Source organism: Balaenoptera borealis (genome assembly GCF_965194805.1).
Source record: "Balaenoptera borealis genome assembly, chromosome: X".
Taxonomy (NCBI): Eukaryota; Metazoa; Chordata; class Mammalia; order Artiodactyla; family Balaenopteridae; genus Balaenoptera; species Balaenoptera borealis.
Genome location: NC_138881.1, coordinates 71636899 through 71658446, shown reverse-complemented (window position 1 = coordinate 71658446; position 21548 = coordinate 71636899). Strand labels below are relative to the sequence as shown.

The 21548-nt window shown below is 35.9% G+C and overlaps 1 protein-coding gene across 4 annotated transcripts in view; it reads left to right on the top strand.

Annotated features, from left to right (window-relative positions):
* Positions 1-11038: 11038 nt before the first annotated feature.
* Positions 11039-21548, top strand: part of POF1B (POF1B actin binding protein) — a 104719-nt gene continuing 94209 nt past the window's right edge. For 3 of the 4 annotated variants that reach the window (XM_082377256.1, XM_082377259.1, XM_082377258.1), the window contains exon 1: positions 11039-12927. In XM_082377256.1, coding sequence (XP_082233382.1) covers positions 12643-12927 — 285 coding nt within the window. In that variant the 5' untranslated portion in view covers positions 11039-12642. The remainder of the gene's footprint in view (positions 12928-21548) is intronic. The other variant, XM_082377257.1, reaches the window with a different exon arrangement.

Below are 21548 nucleotides of genomic sequence, written 5' to 3'. Positions count from 1 at the left end.
CAAGTGGAAGCGCAGAGTCCTACCCACTGGACCACCAGGGAAGTCCCTTCCTTGTCTTCTTGATGATGGCCATTCTAACAAGTATGAGGTGATATCTCATTGTGGTTTTGATTTGCATTACCCTGATGATTAGTGATGTTGAGAATCTTTTCATGTATCTGTTGGCCATTTGGATGTCATATTTGGAAAAATGTCTATTTAGTTCACTGCCCATTTTTAATTGGACTGTTTGTTGTTATTGAGTGGAGTGAGTTCTTTTTTGAATATTAACCTCTTATTTGATATACAGTTTGCAAAATTTTTCTCCCATTCTGTAGGTTGCTTTTTTATTTTATTGACTGCTTCTTGTGCTGTGCAGACACTTTTAAGTTTGATGCAGTCCTACTGGTTCATTTTTGCTTTTGTTGTTTCTGCTTTTGGCATCATATCCAAGAAATCATTGCCAGGACCAATGTCGAGGAGCTTCTTCCTTACATTTTCTTCCAGGAGTTTTATGACATCAGGTCTAATGTTAAGTCTTTGACCCGTTTGGAGTTAATTTTTCTGAGCAGTGTGAGAAAAGACCCATTTTCATTGTTCAGCCTTTCTATCCGTTGCAGCAACATCAAAGAAAGCTTATCATCCCCTATATTGCAAGGGTTGGCAAGCTATGGCTGACACATTTTTTTTTGTAAATAAAATCTTATTGTAACACAGCCACTTTCATTTCTTTGCACGTTATCTATGGCTGCTTTTGCAGTGCAAGGCAAAGTTGAGTAGTTGAGTAAGAGACTCTATGGCCTGTAAATCCTAAATTATTTACTATCTGGACTTTTAGAGAAAATGGCTCCTTTAGAAAAATGTCCTTTCTAAGGGAATCACTTCAATTTTATCTAATTTAACTAAAAATAAAGCAGATAGAAGATTTTGATGTTGCAAATGCCATGCCAAAAAGAAAGTTGTTAGCCCACTTGGAATGTCCATTTGGCTTTGATTTATAATAAAATAAGCATGTTTATTTTAGATCCTAAATAATCTGCTTCATTTAACATTGCCAGAAAATGAAAATGACTAATTGCCATACTTTTTATTGTTTAAATCATAAAAATTAGCAGGGTACACTATGAATGAACTGTAACACCTCTGACTTGTGTGTATATTTATAGTCATTTCTAATCTGTTGCAGAATTACCTATACAGAAGCATATGACAATTTTAATATTTTGGTTTTGCTTTTAAAAGGGAGGAGGGAGAAGAAGAAAATAGAAAGGTAGTCATGGTTACTCTACTCACAAGTAATTAATTTCTCCCAAAGAATGACACTGACAAATATCAACCTTTTTATATAGCTACACAAATGCACATTTGGTGGGTCTTGAAAAAAGGTCTGAGAGGACAGAAAACCAGGCGAAATGCCCTCCCGATGACTTCTTCTTATGATCAGAGTAAGGAATGCCTACTTGATAATAGATAACTGTTTTCTTTGGATATAACCTGTTAGTAATTCATGGCCTCACAGTTAATACTAACCCTCTCCTTCAAGAAAGTACTCACCAAGGAGACTGAAGGCTTCCTTTGGGCCACGTATGCCTGACCTGCCCATCAGGAAGTCATAATCCCAGTGCTAATGGCTATCTGGATTTAAAAAAAAAATTGTTCATTACTATTATTTTTAGTTGACATACAGTAAAATTAAATTTTCTATTAGTGTACTGTTCTATGAATTTTAATGCATGCATGAATCCTTGAAATCACCACCACTGATAGAATAAAGAACAATTCCAATACCCCAAAGAATTCCCTCATGCTACCCACTTTGTATTCAGACCCTCTTCTCAGCACTAACCCCTGGTATCCATTGTCCTATAGATTTATCTTTTCCATAAACTCATAAATGGAATAATATAATATGTATCCTTCTGGGTCTGCATTCTTTAACTTAGTAAAGTGCACTTAAGATTCATCCATGTTGTTACATGTATAAAATCCATTCCTTTTTACTGCTGAGTAGTGTTCCATTGTATGGATGTCCAACAGTTGAAGGGCCTCTGGGCTGTTTCCAGTTTGGGGCAATTATGAATAAAGCTGTAATAAATATTTGCATGTAGGCTTTTGTGTAAACATAAGTTTTAACTTCTCTAGGATAAGTACCTGGAAGTGTGATTGATGAGTCTCATGGTAAGTCTATACTTAACTTTGTAAGAAACTGCCAAACTCTTTTTCAAAGTGGCTGCACCCACTTTGTACTTCCACCAGCAATGGTAGAGTGTTCCAAGTGCTTCTCATCCTTGTCAGCACTTGCTCGTGTCAGGTTTTTATTACTATTTATTTCCAATCTAATAAGTATTTAATGGTATCTCATGGCTTTAATTTAAATTTCCCTGATGACTCATGATGTTGAGTATATTTCACATGCTTATTTGTCATCCATTTATCTTATTTGGTTAATTGTTTGTCAAAATCTTTTGTCCATTTTTAGTAATTGGGTTGTTTGTTTTCTTATTGTTGAGGTTTGGGAGTGTTTAAAATGTATTCTGGATACAAGTCTTCTATCAGATACACAATTTGCAAATATTGTCTGCCAGACTGTGGCTTGTCTTCTCATTCTCTTTATGGTGTACTTAGCAGAGCAAAGTTTTTAATTTTGGTGAAACCCAATTTAGTGGATTTAATTTTGGTGAAATCCAATTTAGTGAGTTTTTCTTTTACAAATTTTGCTTTTGATGTCATAATTAAGAAGTCTTTGCTTACCCAAGGGTATGAAAATTTGTTCCTATGTATTCTTCTATGAGTTTTTATAGGTTTACAGTTTTTTTATAAACTATAAACTGTAGTTTTATAGTTTCATAGATTTAGGTCTATGATCCATTATGGGTTAAATTTTGTATATAGTGAAAAGTTTAGGTTTAGGTTCATCTTTTTTTTTTGCATGTGTATATTCAGTTGTTCCAGTACCATTTGTTGAAAGGACTTGCCTTTCTCCATTGAATTGTCTTTACAATCTTGGGTCTATATCTTGACTCTCTCTTCTGATTTCATCAATCTGTGTATCTATCTTTCCTCCAATACCACATAGTCTTGATTATTGTAGCTTTACAATAGATCTTAATATTGAGTAGTGTGTGTCCTCCAACTTTGTTTTTTTTTTTCAAAATTAGTATGGCTATGGCTATTCTAGTACCTTTATCCTTCCATATAAGTATTAGAATCCATTTGTGTATATATACAAAGAATCTTGCTGGAGTTTTTACTGGGATTGCATTAAATTTATAGATGAATGCAATCCCTATCAAACTACCACTGGCATTTTTCACAGAACTAAAACAAAAAATTTCACAATTTGTATGGAAACACAAAAGACCCCGAATAGCCAAAGCAATCTCGAGAATGAAAAATGGAGCTGGAGGAATCAGGCTCCCTGACTTCAGACTATACTACAAAGCTACAGTTATCAAGACAGTATGGTACTGGCACAAAAACAGAAATATAGATCAATGGAACAGGATAGAAAGCCCAGAGATAAACCCACGCACATATGGTCACCTTATCTTTGATAAAGGAGGCAAGAATATACAGTGGAGAAAAGACAGCCTCTTCAATAAGTGGTGCTGGGAAAACTGGACAGGTACATGTAAAAGTATGAAATTAGAACACTCCCTAACACCATACACAAAAATAAACTCAAACTGGATTAAAGACCTAAATGTAAGGCCAGACACTATCAAACTCTTAGAGGAAAACATAGGCAGAACACTCTATGACATAAATCACAGCAAGATCCTTTTTGACCCACCTCCTAGAGAAATGGAAATAAAAACACAAATAAACAAATGGGACCTAATGAAACTTAAAAGCTTTTGCACAACAAAGGAAACCATAAACAAGATGAAAAGACAACCCTCAGAATGGGAGAAAATATTTGCAAATGAAGCAACTGACAAAGGATTAATCTCCAAAATATACAAGCAGCTCATGCAGCTCAAAATCAAAAAAACAAACAACCCAATCCAAAAATGGGCAGAAGACCTAAATAGATATTTCTCCAAAGAAGATATACAGATTGCCAACAAACACATGAAAGAATGCTCAACATCATTAATCATTAGAGAAATGCAAATCAAAACGACCATGAGATACCATCTCACACCAGTGAGAATGGCCATCATCAAAAAATCTAGAAACAATAAATGCTGGAGAGGGTGTGGAGAAAAGGGAACACTCTTGCACTGTTGGTGGGAATGTAAATTGATACACCCACTATGGAGAATAGTATGGAGGTTCCTTAAAAAACTACAAATAGAACTACCATACCACCCAGCAATCCCACTACTGGGCATATACCCTGAGAAAACCATAGTTCAAAAAGAGTCACGTACCAAAATGTTCATTGCAGCTCTATTTACAATAGCCAGGACATGGAAGCAACCTAAGTGTCCATCAACAGATAAATGGATAAAGAAGATGCAGCACATATATACAATGGAATATTACTCAGCCATAAAAAGAAACAAAATTGAGTTATTTGTAGTGAGGTGGATGGACCTAGAGTCTGTCATACCGAGTGAAGTAAGTCAGAAAGAGAAAAACTAATACCGTATGCTAACACATACGTCTGGAATCTAAGAAGAAAAAAAAAAAGTCATGAAGAACCTAAGGGTAAGGTGGGAATAAAGACACAGACCTACTAGAGAATGGACTTGAAGATATGGGAAGGGGGAAGGTTAAGCTGTGACAAAGTGATAGAGTGGCATGGACATATATACACTACCAAACGTAAAATAGATAGCTAGTGGGAAGCAGCCGCATAGCACAGGAATATCAGCTCGGTGCTTTGTGACCACCTAGAGGGGTTGGATAGGGAGGGTGGGAGGGAGGGAGATGCAAGAGGGAAGAGATATGGGAACATATGTATATGTATTACTTATTCACTTTTTTATAAAGCAGAAACTAACACACCATTGTAAAGAAATTATACTCCAATAAAGATGTTAAAAAAAAATTTAAAGATGAATTTGGAAAGAATTGGCATTATAACTATTTGGAATCTTCCAGTCCATCAACATGGTGTGTTTTCCATTTACTTAGGCCTTATTTGATATCTTTCATCAGTGTTCTGTAGTTTTCAGCATACAGCTCATATATTTTTTGATATATACTTTAATATTTCCCTGGGAGGTATTGTGAATGATATTGTTTGTTTTTATTTCAATTTCCACTTGTTCATTGGTAGTGTATAGAAATACTGTTGATTTTTGTATGTTCATCTTACCAACCTGCAGATGTCCCAAACTTACTTACATTAATTCTAAGAGGTTTTTTGTAGATTCCTTGGGATTGTCTACATAGACAATCATGTCATTTGCTAATAGGGGAGTTTTATTCATTTCCTTTCAAATTTGGAATTCTTTTATTTTGTTTTCTTCCCTTTTTCCATTGTCAATGACTTCAAGGAGTGGTGAGAGCAGATGTTCTTGCTGGTTTCTGATTGTAGGGGGAAAACATTCAGGCTTTCACCATTAAGTATATTTGCTGTAGGTTTTTTTTTAGATATCTTTTATCAGATTTATCATCAAGCATGAATGTAGAATCCTGTCAACTGCTTTATCTGCATCAACTGAGATGATTATACATTTTTTTTTCTTTTTTGGTTTGTTAATATGGTGAATTATATTGATTGATTTTCAAATGTTGAATCAGTCTTGCATTCCTGGGATAAACTCTACTTGTTGATAATATATTATTCTTTTTATATATTGTTGGATTTGAATTAACATTTTGTTGAGGATTTTTGAGTTTATATTCATGAGGGTTGTTGTTTTATAGTTTTCTTTTCTTGTATTGTCTTTGTATCTTTTGATGCTGGTCTCAAAACACTTACCAGCATTAGTAAGTGTTCCTTCCTCTTTTGTTTTCTGGACAAGATTGTATAGAGAATGTATTCATTTTTCCCCTAAATATTTGGTGAAATTCAGCATTTTTCTTTTTGGAAGGTTTACTATTATGAATTCTAGTTCTTTTATAGATATAGGGTTAATCAGTTTATCTATCTCATCTTGTCTGAGTTGTGGTAGTTTGTGGTTTTCAAGGAATTGGTCCATTTCATGTAAATTGGAAAATGTATGTGCACAGAGTTGTTCATAGGGTACTTTATTATCCTATTAATGTCTGTGGAGTCAGTAATGATATCTCCTCTTTTATTCATGATTTTGGTTATTTGTACTTTCTTTTTTCTTTATCTTGTTAAAGGATTATCAATTTCATTGATTTTTTTTTCAAAGAACCATCTTTTGGTTTTATTGATTTTCTCCATTGTTTTTCTGTTCTCAGTCTCATTGATTTCAGTTCTTATTATTTCCCTTCTTATGTTTGCTTTGGATACTTTTGTACATATATTTTTAAGTAATTTGATTACATTAAAATTACTCCTTATAGTTTCTCTACATTACAACACAGATACCTGGAACAGACACCACGGGACTTTACCTTCTAGCTAAGCTCTTCCATTCTAGCCAAGCTTTTAAAATTATAAATGAAAACCTTACAATCAAGCTTCATTCTATCTCTCCTTTTTGTTAAGTTGACTGAGCTTTCTCTGTGGTTATGTCATCTGGCATTTCCCCACTTCTGATGTTTTCCCTTTTCTCAAGTCAGACCTGTATCATATGATACTTTCTACTATAGGCAGATTTCTATCTGCAAAGCCATGGCAAGCCCTTTCTTTCTTTATCCCAAGCCAAATCTAGAGCATAATGTTAAGAACTCCCATTTATTGTATAGCTACTAGTTACCAGACACCATGCTAAACACTTTACATGCATTTTATCTAATCTACACAGCAAGCCATTTGTTAGGGGCTATTATCCATTTCATTGAGAATAACAGAAGCTCAGAGAAGTAACATGATTTGCCAGGCCATAGAGCTAATATGTGGTAGAGCAAAATTCTAAATCCAGGTCTGTCTGAATGCAAAGTTATGCTCATCGACACTACACTATATAACCTTCAATATTCTTCTTTTATTAAAATGAAAATATTTTATTTTTAATATCAGAATACCTTAGATAGCTATAATTAATGTACTACACTGTAGTTCATTCTCATTCTAACTTCTTTATATACATAGAACAGAGACACTCTTACCCAAGGTTGTAGCTCACCTCTACTTCCTCATAGACTTTTAATCACCCACTCCTGAGCTGCTTACAATTTCTTACCCAATACACAGGAAGTCTCATCTCTCTGGCACTACTGCCTTCCTCTTTTTTCCAAGCCTGCCCCCAATATACTGGTATAATTCAGGGATTTTCAAACTTTATTGTGCATCAGAATCACCAGAAGGTCTTGTTAAACAGATTGCTGGGTCCCATCGCTAGAGTCTCTGACTCAGTAGATCTGGGGTGGGGGCCAAGAATTTGCATTTCTGAAAATTTTCCAGGTGAAGCTGCTGCTTCTGGTTCAGGGACCTCACTTCAAGTATCACTGGTATAATGATATGCCTGATCAAATGGTCTTTGGTATGTTTTCATAATATTGGCAGAATTATAAACTAGTTATGAATTCCCACCTAATGAGCTTAGTTTAAAACATATGGAAGAAAAAAGCATAGAGAAGAAAAAAGTCTGAAGAGCACCAGTCACTAAAGTTTTTCCACACAAAATATATTTCATCACCAACAAAACTTGAAAACGTCTACACATCATTGACCCATTTAGAAGATCACAGTCTCCATTAGCTTATGAAAGGCTATAAGAATTATGTCAATAAAGCTACTTCTCGCAATATATTTAACCAAGTGTTTCTTAAACTTATTTGGTCATAAAACACTTTTCCAGGTATAACATGCTGTACACTAGTGTTATTCAGGACACACTTTGAGAAATGCTGTTCTAAAATAATCTCTTTTACAGGAAAGGTCAGGCATCCCTGGGGATCTGCCAGAATCATAGAGGCTTGGTGCCTGTTCAGCTGCATTCATACCATACAGAGGAGTTATTTACTCTGTTCAGGATCGAGGTCTGATTTTCTCTAGTGTGACTCTTAGAACATCGGAATTAGTTATTTCTGAGCAAAATTATGCCACACTTAAAATTTACTTAAGGACAGAGATTCAGAAACCATAATAGGGGATACCAAAGGACTTTCAGGGATCAACTATCTCTATTCTAAGTATGTGTATCATCAGACACTTGATAATCGGATACAGACTTTTGACCTGAATTGATATCAGACTAAACTGTTCAGTATGTAAACTTCACCATTCAGTTTTTTTAAAATCAAGACAATGATTTTTCATATCTGATATTCTGAAACATTGCCTAGTCTAAACTTTCCCAACAGCAGTTAAGCAAGCTCAACTTTTAGTTCTGTCAGAAGGCTGGAATGGAGTTCTGTTGGATCAAGTGACTTGGACCTATTTAGTAAAACATAGGTGCTTTCCTACAATCATCTCACTACCTTGGCCTTTAGCTCCCTCTGACCATTGTTTGTCGACCCTTTTTATATGAACATACTTCTCCCTGATCATAGAGAAATCAAAAGTAAGAGTATTTGAATAACTGCTTTTAACTCTATCTTTTGCCATTACACCATTAGCCTGAAGCAATGGGCCAGGGATAGAGATATATTTGAGAGTCAGCCTCATAAAACAAGAGGTGGAGTACAGGATTAGTTATACACATGAAAGCTCCACTGCTGATGCTTATAAAATTCATTTGGTGTTAAATTTATAATTAGTGTTATTATTTAATATGCTAAGATAGTTCTGTATATCAATTTTGATAAATAACTGAACTATTTTACCTTAATGGTTTTAGGTAGCTAAGCTTTTAAAAAACCAGACCTATAGCCTCTTGGGACATTCATATTTGCTTTGCTTTTCAAAGCCTTCTATTTCACAAAAATCACACAACACCATCTGTTAATAACATATTTTAAAATGTTTGTATCTGGATAGTGTATTACAATTAGCAGGCACTTTTTCATTTAAACCTAATAACAATTTTGTGAGGTAGGTAAAGTCAAGACTTCAGATGGCCTTCAAAACAGCTTAGTCAAAATGCTAATCACTGTTGTTGTTATTTTTATTACCAGTAATGTATATGGCAGACATTCCTGATCCTTACTCTATCCCTTGTTCTTACCATCAATATGGGAAGTTTCATTTTCTACTTTTTCCATGTCTTCAGTTATTTTAATTTTTAAAGAATAAATTACTTTTATAATCAAAAACACTAAAGGTTTTTAAGTCTGTTAGAATTGAATTAGCTTCTAAAGGGATATCACGTCTAAGGGGAAATCAAATTCATCATCATAAATGAGGTTTTTTCAGTACTAAACATAAAATATCTATATTACTGAGTGAAACAAAATAACTGCCAGAAATATAACTAAGGATTCTCTGAACAAGTCTGGAGCTGAGAATAAGAAATCAACTCTTACTGTCTCATCCATCAGTGTAAGAAGTGTAGCATAATCATGAAGCCTGAGGAATGCAGAGTGTCAAGCCCTTGGGTTTTCAAGTAGAAAACAGAGCAATTACCATTATTAAATGGTCAAATAATTTATATGCATTTATTAATAAAAAATAGGTGAGTATTAACATTATCTGCATAAAGGAGAAATACAACAATTGGAGAAGCAGATCAACGAAGGCACAAATGCATTCTCAGAGAAGGAGCACAGACTTTGGTGAGAATGATTGATAAGTCTCTCTGAGGTGTGCAAGGGTGGTCAACATCTGTTTCATATTTAGATGTGGTTTGTCTGCCAGAGAGTGTCTCATCTCATTTCTTATATAGTATCCCTGAGCTTCAAGCTCTCTCTTCCTCATATCCAGGCATGTGGAAAAGTGATGGATGAGGCTCAGGAATTGAAAGAGGGTGTCAGTTTCACACATTACTCTTTGCCTAACTGCATTAAGGTGGTTGCCTCAAAATGCCATATATCCAAGAAATGTGAAGGGCAGGTATGGATGAAGGAATTTTTAGTCTTCATCTCAATCTCTTACTTTAGTTACTAGGATACAGATATTAATAGCACTGGATGCAGATATTAACAGCACTGTGTGTATGTGTTTTTGTGTGTTTTAAATTCAGATTTTAACAATCAGAGCTGACTGGATGATCCCACTTAATACCCATTCCCTATTCACATATAAAGCTTATTCAAAATGATACTGCTAGTGATATTAACAAGTTATTGATCTGATATTTTACCAGGCTGTTTGGCAGGTCATGTGTTCCTAATTAAATTTTCATTGATCCTTGAGGAACAGCATTATAATGAACAAGGAATAGATTTGAAAGCTCTGCACACAGTACACAAATATAAACGTACATATACAATAAATTATTTTAAAGAGTTTTTAAGGTCGATTTTCAGCATTTTGCATACCTCTCCTCCATAGAGTCTGTCATACAGAGTGAAGTAAGTCAGAAAGAGAAAAACAAATACAGTATGCTAACACATATATATGGAATCTAAGGAAAAAAAAAAGGGTCATGAAGAACTTAGTGGCAAGATGGGAATAAAGACACAGACCTACTAGAGAATGGACTTGAGGATATGGGGAGGGGGAGGGGTGAGCTGTGACAGGGTGAGAGAGTGTCATGGACATATATACACTACCAAATGTAAAATAAATAGCTAGTGGGAAGCAGCCGCATAGCACAGGGAGATCAGCTCGGTGATTTGTGACCACCTAGAGGGGTGGGATAGGGAGGGTGGGAGGGAGGGAGATGCAAGAGGGAAGAGATATGGGAACATATGTATATGTATAACTGATTCACTTTGTTATAAAGCAGAAACTAACACACCATTGTAAAGCAATTATACTTCAATAAAGATGTTTTAAAAAAAAAATCCAAAGATTCCACAGGGAGATCAGCTCGGTGCTTTGTGACCACCTAGAGGGGTGGGAGAGGGAGGGTGGGAGGGAGGGAGATGCAAGAGGGAAGAGATATGGGAACATATGTATATGTATAACTGATTCACTTTGTTATAAAGCAGAAACTAACACACTGTTGTAAAGCAGTTATACTCCAATAAAGATGTTAAAAAAATCCAAAGATTCTTTTCAAAGTCACTTAACGTGCTAATGGTTCAAAACTGTTTTAGTTTTCCACTTAGAAGATGTATTGAATGTCCAGATACAGAACATAATTTAAATTTTTACTTAGCAGTATAATATAGTAGAGCTATAGGCTCTATGTTCAAATCCCAGACTCATCTTTTACTAGTAGTTTAACTTTGGGAAGTTTTTCAGCCTCTCTGTGTCTCTGCCTCAGTTCCTCGCCTATAAACCCTCATAAATTTGTGAGGATGACAGATATTCCATGTAAAGCTTCTCGCATGGTCAGAGTGAATGACCAGTAAGTCACTACCTTTTGTTCACTTAGCAGATAAAAACCTGGCTAGCCAGCTTGATGATATTCTCTTCCTCTCCAGAATGGTGGTGGTGTGCTGGGTTCTATGGTATATATACACATTAGGAAGATGTCCCTTTTCTGAAGACACCCTCAGTGAGTATTCTAGAGTTCCGTGGTGCTGAAATATCTTGCAGGGAAAAATCTGGTGGTTAAGTAGGCATTATGATTGTAATTTCAAGTAGTGATAAATATAAGTGCTGAGCATATTTAATCTCATTATATCAGGTAAGGCACCTCTCAGGACTTGCAGCTCCCTTAACAACTAGATATTAAAAAGGCAATCAAACTCAGTGTTTCCTAAGGCACAAATCAAGTCAGGGTACATTCCTTTGTAAAAATGTGAAACAATAAATATAAGTGCTAAAATGCAAAGTGTTTCTGGAATGGTTAGATTTTTCTTGACCAAATCTCCCACGTACAGACAGCAATTTAATCATTTAGACAAATCTTCCTCAATTTAAATTAGAAAGCCACACGAGGCCTGGAGCAAGATAAACAGGTCCACAAATTAGAGAGTGTTGCTAAAAGGAAACCTCATAGCAATCTCCCTTAACTGCAATTACTAGCTGGGTTTTGCAAAGAATGAAGATTTATCTGTGAAAACTAATGTGTCCTTAGGCTAATACCCCTTATTTTGGTCTGGGACTCTGGAATGATAATACTCATGCTTGTAATTACCTTTGATAAGCTTAAAAACCATGGGAAAGCCACTTTCATGTGACATTTGTGACCTTTTTTCTGAAGTAAGTTTTGGCATGGGCATGTCTTTGTTTGCCTATTTACAGTTCAAGTGAATTTCCAAGACTGTGGATTTGGAAGCTCTGGCTTTAGCCCTGAAATTCCACATTCCTTCTCTTTCCAGACTTCCGTAGCCTACTGGGCAGCCTAGTAGCTATCTCCATAACAAAGCAGGGCCTCTCCTGGCAGGTAAACCTACCCAGTGATTCCGCCCCTCAGGGGCGTGGCAGTACTATTTCCTGGAGCAATCTTAAGGGGTGGTTCCACTTTGCATTTGCACTCAACTACTTTGCTGCCTCCTCTGTAACTGCCAGACCTGCTTCAGCTGTTGCTCAGGTAACTCCCATCTCTCGCTGGCACCACTATAGGCAGAGGTGGTTGATAAAAGGCTTCTAACGTGTGCCTGCCTGCCTGCTTTCCTACCCCTTTCTTTCATGATCTCTCTCTGTTTGTTCCTTAGGGAGAGCATCTGGGGAGTACCTTGCTGACCACTGAGAAGATGATGAGCTCAAACTATTGGAGTGAGATGAGCAGCAGCAGCTGTGGGACTCAGCAATCCCCAGAAGGGCTGCAGTGCCAGCCCCAGCATTACCACTGCTACCATCAGTCAAGCCAAGCCCAGCAGCCTCCAGAAAAAAATGTAGTGTATGAGCGAGTGAGGACTTACAGTGGGCCTATGAACAAGGTGGTTGAGGCCTTGGACCCCATCGACTCACAGGAAGTGTGCTCCTCTCTCAAAACTGCCTCCTCCTACCAAAGCTTGCTTTGGAGCGACTGTTCCCAGGTACCACAAAGACAGCTATGCCAGAAAGGGGAAATCTTTGTTGCCTTTATTTGCTTTTGAACCTCATTTCTTTTCTTTCTGCTTCTCTGGCTCTGTTCTACAGGATATTATCTCTTGGATTGCAGCTATATATGCAATGTATGGTCACCCAAATTCCATCTCTTGGCTGTTCTTTCATTTACTAGTTCCCGTAGCCATTTGTTTATCAGTTCCAGTGATTTTCATAATCTAACTAGAGCACAGGATGGTTCATTTTTTGTTGAATTAGATTGGAATATATGACCTGAGGTATTCTTTTGCTCCTACCACAAAGCAATCCTCAACTTGAATACAGTCATTTTTATAAAATAGGTTCCCACTGATTCACTTCATATCAAAAGTAAACAGGTTTTTTTGTATCAAATATGGTGGTGCAGGGACAATGGCATGTATGGAGTGACGAGCAATTATTTGTGTTTAGCAAATAGTATGCTACTCCAGGATAAGTGACAGGCACAATGTCTATTTGAATTGTCATATGTGTTTCATCTTTTGAAAATGATGCATTGGTTCTTGTATAGTCAAGGTGGATAATTTATTTTTTTATTTTTTATTTTTTTAAATACATTTTAATTTATTGCTTTATTTTTGGCTGCATTGGGTCTTTGTTGCTGTGCGCGGGCTTCTCATTGTGGTGGCTTCTCTTGTTGCAGAGCACGGGCTCTAGGCGCGGGCTTCAGTAGTTGTGGCTCTCTGGCTTCACTAGTTGTGGCTCGCTGGCTTCACTAGTTGTGGCACACGGGCTTAGTTGCTCCGTGGCATGTGGGATCTTCCCAGACCAGGGATCGAACCCGTGTCCCCTGCATTGGCAGGCGGATTCTTAACCACTGCGTCACCACGGAAACCCCAGGTGGATAATTTATGAATATTAGTAGAAGGAATATTGAAAGAGTGAATATAAGATTGAGGAAGGCAAGATGTAAGCAATTGTTACATGAAAGCTAAAAATGGTGGAAGTCTAAGACACCCTTTAAAATGAAACAAATTTGTTTTTAAAGGGGTTAGTTTAGCATCAGTATCTGTGTTAATAATCTTGCCAATGAATATGAAAGAACACTGTAAGAATATAAAATTAACAGCTCTATGCCTGTTTTCATCTTTGACTCTCTTTATATTAAATTTGCATGTCTTTAAGCTTTCTGGAAACTTCCATCCAAACTGAAATTATGTTTCAAGATACAAGTAGTATTGTGAAGAGCTCAAAAAGCAACCATCGGGCTGATATCTTATGTTGCATTGTTATGCTGATCTGGAATAATATGGATTATTTTTCCCAAAACAATAATTTTAATTAGGATATGAAGCAACATTTCTAAAGTATATAAAGAAACTATTTTATCATTGTTTTCTTTTTTATTAATTTATTTCTTTATTTTTGGCTATGTTGGGTCTTCGTTTGTGTGAGGGCTTTCTCTAGTTGTGGCAAGCAGGGACCACGCTTCATCGCAGTGCGCGGGCCTTTCACTATCGCGGCCTCTCTTGTTGCAGAGCACAGGCTCCAGACGCGCAGGCTCAGTAGTTGTGGCTCACGGGCCCAGCCACTCCGCGGCATGTGGGATCCTCCCAGACCAGGGCTCGAACCCGTGTCCCCTGCATTGGCAGGCAGACTCTCAACCACCGCGCCACCTGGGAAGCCCGAAACTATTTTAAAAAGAAGTTTTTAAAGATATAGGTAACCCAACAACTACAAAGGCCACAATTTTCCTGTTTTATTTCACTCCTAGCTTAATTTGAGGGAAAAATATGAAGAAAACCCCAGTATTCACTGTCAGTAATTTCCTATTTGAGAAAAACTCCACCTGCATTGAAGTCAAAGGGAAGAAAAATAAAAGGTCAAAACTACTAGTTTGTGATAATAATAATGAAAATGTGCATTCCAGTATTCAGTGATGTTAATGAACAACAAAGTGGGTGTCACCTATATTCCTGAGTAGCCCCAAAACAATGGGGAAGTTGAAACAACAGTTACCATTATCATACGAATGCTAAAATCACCCTATCTGGCGTAGTTATTTAAATACATTAACCTCTTTTCTTATCAACTTCCTAGTAAAAGAAAAATAAATAGATAGAAATTTAAAAAGCTGAAATTTGGCAAATTATAAACATTGACCACAGAACAACTTTTAGGGTCACACTTTATTGTATACTCCATAGTTCAACTTTCCTTTTTAATATTCCTGGGACCAAGCTGGTTGAGTTTTTTACGAGACTCACCTTTCTAGCTGATATTTGCTAAGTGATCCTCACAAGACTAGCTCCATCCTGAAATGTAGTTCCCCCAAGGAGTTTATAAAGAGCCTTAGGGACAGAAAGTATGGCCGCAGAAACAGGGAAAAGAGATTGGAATGGAGGGTGTTGTGAAGTCTGAAGTGATTTATAGTTGAAAAGAAAGAAAAGGGCTGGGTGAGGAAGAGGGAGGTGAACTTCTAGATATGTGGTAAAGGAAAAAAAATAAGAATCTTCATTCTCTTAGTGAAATAAAGAAAATTTGACTATAAAATTTCAAACTGAGTTAGATATCAAAGGGCATTCATAAATCCACTAAAAGATAATTTGGCAAGAAAGCTTTTAGATAGCTGCCACAAAGAATGTGACTAGGAAACTATTATTCTATTATTTTATTTCTTTTCTCCCTGTTTAGTGGCAGGATGGCATTGTATAAAGTAGGACCTAAAATTGATCTGAAATTACCTTCATGTTAACGAAATGTGTAAGATGTGGTGGCAGCTTTATTATATACCATGCCAAGCACAAGCAAGCAGTACACATTACTTAAAACACTTTTTGTTTTATGATTTAAAATTCTCTCCTTAATATGCCATGTTTCAATGACATTTTGAGTTGGTATATAGCAATTATTCTGATGCTAAATTTTGTGACCATGGCAGCTAGGAAGATAAGTATTATAATCAATTGTTGGTTATCATAAATTCAATTAAAATTTTACTTGAATTGTTTTTAGCATTTTTGTGTTTGGATGACAGTAAAAGAATTCCTAAGATTAAAAAAATATATAATTGCCAGTAGTAAAATATGTTCCCTTTGAGAGACCGAAATTGATGTCACTCTGCTTTGCTTCCTGAATCTTAATTTTCGCTTATGTAGTAGACATTTTAGATTTAACCAAATGCTTTTTGCAGCACTTTAGTATTTTCTATTTCTGGCTTTTTGGCCCACGATTTTCCTTTTTTGCTTTGTTGTGCACTAAAATAGTGTTTATAGACATAAACATATTTTAAATTTCTCCAGATATAATGTTGCTTTGCTTCTTGTCTAAAATTGATCAGATATATTTTATGATTCCCTCAGTTATTATTTTGTCTGACTGATAGAGTGTTTCTCAGAGAAAACTGAATATAGAAACCAGGTATAGTGAAATTGTCTAAACTGATGGTAGAATTAAAATTACTAAGTTTATCCATATGAACAGGAAAAATCAAAAGCAGGTGTAATCAAGGTCATAGGTGCATTTTAGAACTGAATATAGTCTTGTAAATAAATGGAATTCTAGAAACTACATAAAACTAAAGAAAACAAAAACCTTATGGCTCAACCTTTTAAAAGGCCTAAACATTAAACAACCATCATTAACTCAAAATGAAACACTGCCTCAAATGGACAGCATTGATGTTAATACGCATTGGACATATGTACTTCTCTTCCATTAATTTTAGCTTTTTACGAAGTTCAAGATATTTTCCACGTATACAGAGAAGTTCTGTTGTGAGAGAGAGAAATTGATCAAAATAAAATATTTTTAATACTAGTCATTCATTGAACACATATTTATTAAGTGCCTATTATGTAAGAAGCACCATGATTATGTGGATAAATACCATTTGCTTATCCAAGGAGAGTCCATATTGAGGACAGATATATACGACCTGGTCTGTAGGTGTCCTATATGTTTATATTTCATTTTAAAATATAATTTTGTGCTTTAGCCATCAATATTTTATTGAATAAAACATTTTGGTGCAAGAAGGGATCTCTTAGAGATTGTGTTTTATGGATTACCATTTTTTAAAATTTGAAACTTGCAACCAAATTTAGCTCCAGAAAGCAGCCCAGGGGAGAATGTGAGTGAGTTTATGAATGGCCTCTGCTCTCAATAATTACCCAGCTTGGGCTTTTCTTTGTTTACATGACTTTTTTTCCTTTTTCTTTGGTTACAGAGATAGTGGATAGTTCCCTTACTGTGCCAGGATTTCTATACACTATCAGAAAATTTTCCTGTTCTGTGGGGATGGGTGTGTTGCTTTGAAAAATTGTTGTTCAAAGGAGTGGTCGCTAAAGTGAATGATTATTCAGGGAAGTAGGTTGCCTGAGAAAGTAATGAGGTTATAGGATAAAGAGGCCCGAGTGTTCAGCTTTGGTCATCCCTTTTGTGCTTACAGTTAAATGAAGCTATAGAAATTGAGTGCAACTAATTGCTGGGTGAAAATGCCCTTGCCAATTGTCTCTTGTTTAAGGGAGGTCTGATAAATTGCTTGGCCTGTTTTGAGTCAATGGCACTCAACGAGCTATCATTGTGTGTGTGTGTGTGTGTGTGAAGGTGGTGTGGGCAAAGGGGAGGGAGGTGAACTTTTCCTTTAACTGTTGTGATCCAAATTTTTTTTCTTGACAATTCTTGGTAAAATAACTGCAAGTTTGCCATGCTCTTAAACCCTATTTAAAAGTGAAAACCTTTCTAAACAAGTATATTTGAGCTAACTTTTTCTTCACAATAGCAGCTATCTTAATAGCCGTCCTTTTTTTGGCTTCCAATGGAACGTATGTACTTTCAGTTTTTAAAGACAAAAAGCATGCACTGCAAAGTGACTGTATACTTTATTTTCTCTCCTAGTTGCCTTCAAGAAAAGAAGAAAGAATCCAGGAATGGGTCTCTTAAATGAGGGATTTTCCTTGGAGGGAAGGGATGAGTGGAAGGAGTTCTATTACTATTACATTCTATTGCTTTCTTTACATGAGAACAGGATCACAGATTTTATCCTAAATTAAGGAAGTGTTTGTTTCATATAAACAAAGGTCATTATAATTTACATGTTTCTTCCTGTACAAAGTTCAGAACAGCATCTCAACAATAGCCTAAGGCAAGTGTTTAACCATGTTACTGTCTTTGACAGGTTCTAACAAAAGCATCTCCCAAACTATTCCGAAAATTTATTTAAATGGCCTATTTAAATGGCCGTTTGCCTTGGCAAATTCTGTCAGCATAAATGTCAGGTGGTTTTTAAAGATACTGCCTCTTTTGAAACTATTCAGCCTAGCCTTTTCCTAAGTCACTATTATTACTTTCAGTGATTCTCATAGTCATTAAAACTGACAGAAGCGTATACAAGGCTCCCATGGTTTTCCTTCTTGGAACATTATATTATGTATTAGTTTTTAAGTAAAGTTTTAAAATTCAAATTAGGCAACATGAAAGAGTGCCATGTTTATTTCAACAAGATTCCAAATATTAAAAGAACAAAGTCCTGTACTATGCATGTAATCTTTTCTATTACCTAATTCTCGTTCCCAGCAGTCTCGCTGTCTCTCCTTTACATATTGCACCAAGGTCTTGAACTCTTTGATCAGAGTTATCAATAGGAAAATGAAAGCCAATAGGTATTGACTGAAAATGTTCATATTATGTAGATCCTAAAGATCAGTCACAGAGAACATTGTGTGGAGAAAATACCCATCCAAATGAATCTATGTGTAGTGTCCCAGGGAGAGCTACAAATAATAAATGTGCAGTGATGAGGTAGACTTGGGGAGAACTGAACTATGAAACAGTCAAGTGTAGTGGCTAATAGTGTAAGCTTAGGTTTTAAACTTCTTTGGTTTAATTCCTGGTTCACGGACTTGCTAGCTATATGCTTCAGTTGCCTCATCTATAAAATGGGGTGATAATAACACCTAAGTCATAGGATTGTTATTAGAGTCAAATGCAATAATATATGGTGGAAAATACACAGCACAGTGCCTGACACACAGTAAGTGTTAATGTTGTATTACCCAGAATAAATGACTTGACGTCTCATGACCTTGTGTCCTCATTTGTAAAGTGGGGACAATAATACCTTCCTTCAGAGTTGTAGTGAGTATTGAGATAACATGTGAAGGTGTCCAGCACAGAGTTAGCACTGGATAATTCTTTCTGTTTGTATTATTGATTTATAAAAATATAGCCAACAAAAGGCATTAGCTGCACAAACTACGGTAATAAATTAAATGAATAGACTATAAAGTAAGGGTTCCTTTGACACTGGGAAGATTAGGTAAACACATATGCTTGAAAGGCTTATTAGGGCTCTGCTAGCTAAGAAAGACTAATGAGGAAAAGCATTAAAGCAATTTTCTAAAACATGGTATATGATCAAAAGACTGGAGCAGCAGGAATGTATTTGTAATGTTTACTGGCATAAATATCCTTTAGAAAGAGTAATTTGGAAGTTCCCATGCTCTTAGGGTCTTTGAACTTGAACCTCAATATTTGAAATGAAGTTTTTTTAGTGTGTGGTTTTTTCTTTTTCCTTTTTAAAATGTAGTGATGCTGAGCATTAAAGCTTGCTTGCAGTCTGCCTCTTACCTAATGCTTCCTCTAGAGCTACACTTCCAGTAGGGTAGTATGTGCTTATTTACATTTACACTTAAATTAATTCAAATCCAATAAAACTAATTATTCAGTTCCTCAGTTGCAATAGCCACATTTTAAGTGCTCAACAGCCACATGTGGCTAGTGACTACTGTACTGTACAGCACAGATACAGGGCATTCCACCACTGCAGAGAGTTCTACTGGACACTGCAGATCTATATATTCAAGCTATTCATTTAAGTATAGAACTACCTCTAAGATCATCACAATTCAAAGAAATTCATGGTGGTGCAAATGTGCAATCAAAGGGCTGCCAAAGTACATGATCAGCTTTAACGGACACATAGGAATGAAACACAAAATGAAGCCACAAACTTTCAAAGTATAAGCTTAGAATGACAATTTCAGTAGAAGGAAAATTAAATTCATAAAACTTTTATAAAAGAGCTGAATGAAATATTTTTATGTATGTATGCACATATAGTCATCCTTTGCTATCTGAGGAGGATTGGTACTTGGACCCCTGCTCCAGGTACCAAAACCCACGGATGATCAAGTATCTTATATAACCTATGCATATCCTTCCCTGTATTTTAAATCATCTTTAGATGTGTAAATACAGTGTAAACACTATATAAATAGTTGCCAGAGTGCACCAAATTCAAGTTTTGCTTTTTGAAACTTTCCAGATTTTTTTTTATATTTTCAATCCTTCGTTGGTTGAATTTGCAGATGCAGAACCTGTGGATACGGAGGGGTGACTGTATCTATCCTTTATATAATTTCCCCAGAACCTTACTTTTTGAAAGAGTAAATATTTAAAAAGAGGAAAAAGATGAAATAACCCCCCTCAATCAAAATGCACCTTCCTTTCTTTTAGCACATGATCTGAGTTTCATAGCCTCTCTGGAACTGCCTATGTCCCTTAAGCTACTGAATTAATTTTAAACTTTAGTAAGTAAAGTTCAAATATCATTCCCATTTTTACTGATAAGGTAACCAAGGCACAGGAGTGCTATGTATCTTGCTCGAGTTCATGCAGCTAGTATGTGGTAGAACTGGGATTTAAATCTAAGCAGTCTAGTTCTAGGTCTATGCTTGTAACCACCATGCTATACTGGATATTCCTGATCTATACATTTGACTCTTATTTATGTCATATAGTCTCTGATATCTGATTCCTGTATCCCAACTATGATTTAGGTTAAACCAAGGTATGAACAATTATCTCAAGTGATGTTGTAAAATTATCCCAGAAAAGCAGACTGATTTTAATCCATTCTGATCTTAAAATTGGTAATGCCATGTGTACTTTATAAGAGGAGGAGGAGGAGAAAAAGGGAAAGAGAAGGGTGAGGAGGAGAAGAAGGAAAAAGGTGGGGATGAGGAGGAAGAGGGAAGAGGGCTGCTACAACTTTCCCAAAGTAGAAAATGACTTTAGTCATCATGGGAAAAACAGTCTTGGATTTCATAATAAGCCTAAATCTACTAATTATAAACAAAATTATTTTTCAACAAAACCCTACCTAAAGAATGTTGCCAACAGGCAATATTTATGGATTTAGCAAATGCGAGCCACAGGAATAAACGACTCAATACTAGGCTGAATATTTGATCAGAAAAAGTAGGACTTTCCTGCAAAATCAAAGGGCTTAAATGATATGAGAATTAAATAAAAATTCAATGTTTTATTGACTTTAGAGTTCTGTATGTACACTCTGTAAATATATCATGCGGTCTACTTCAAAAAAAACCCTGTTGAATTGGTAGAAGTTTAAAATATTTAATCAGGGCTATTCTCTCACACGGTCAGTTATGGGTGGATTTCTTGTTTTCAGGCACCAAAAAGTTACTTTTGATAGTAAATAATAAAAAGAGTCAAATATCTAGCCTCTTATTATGAGAATTAGTCAAATCTAACAGGAGAATTTTGTTCCACAACTTGAAAAACAGAAAATATAATGAGGCAGGATATAGGTGTGGGAAAGTATAGT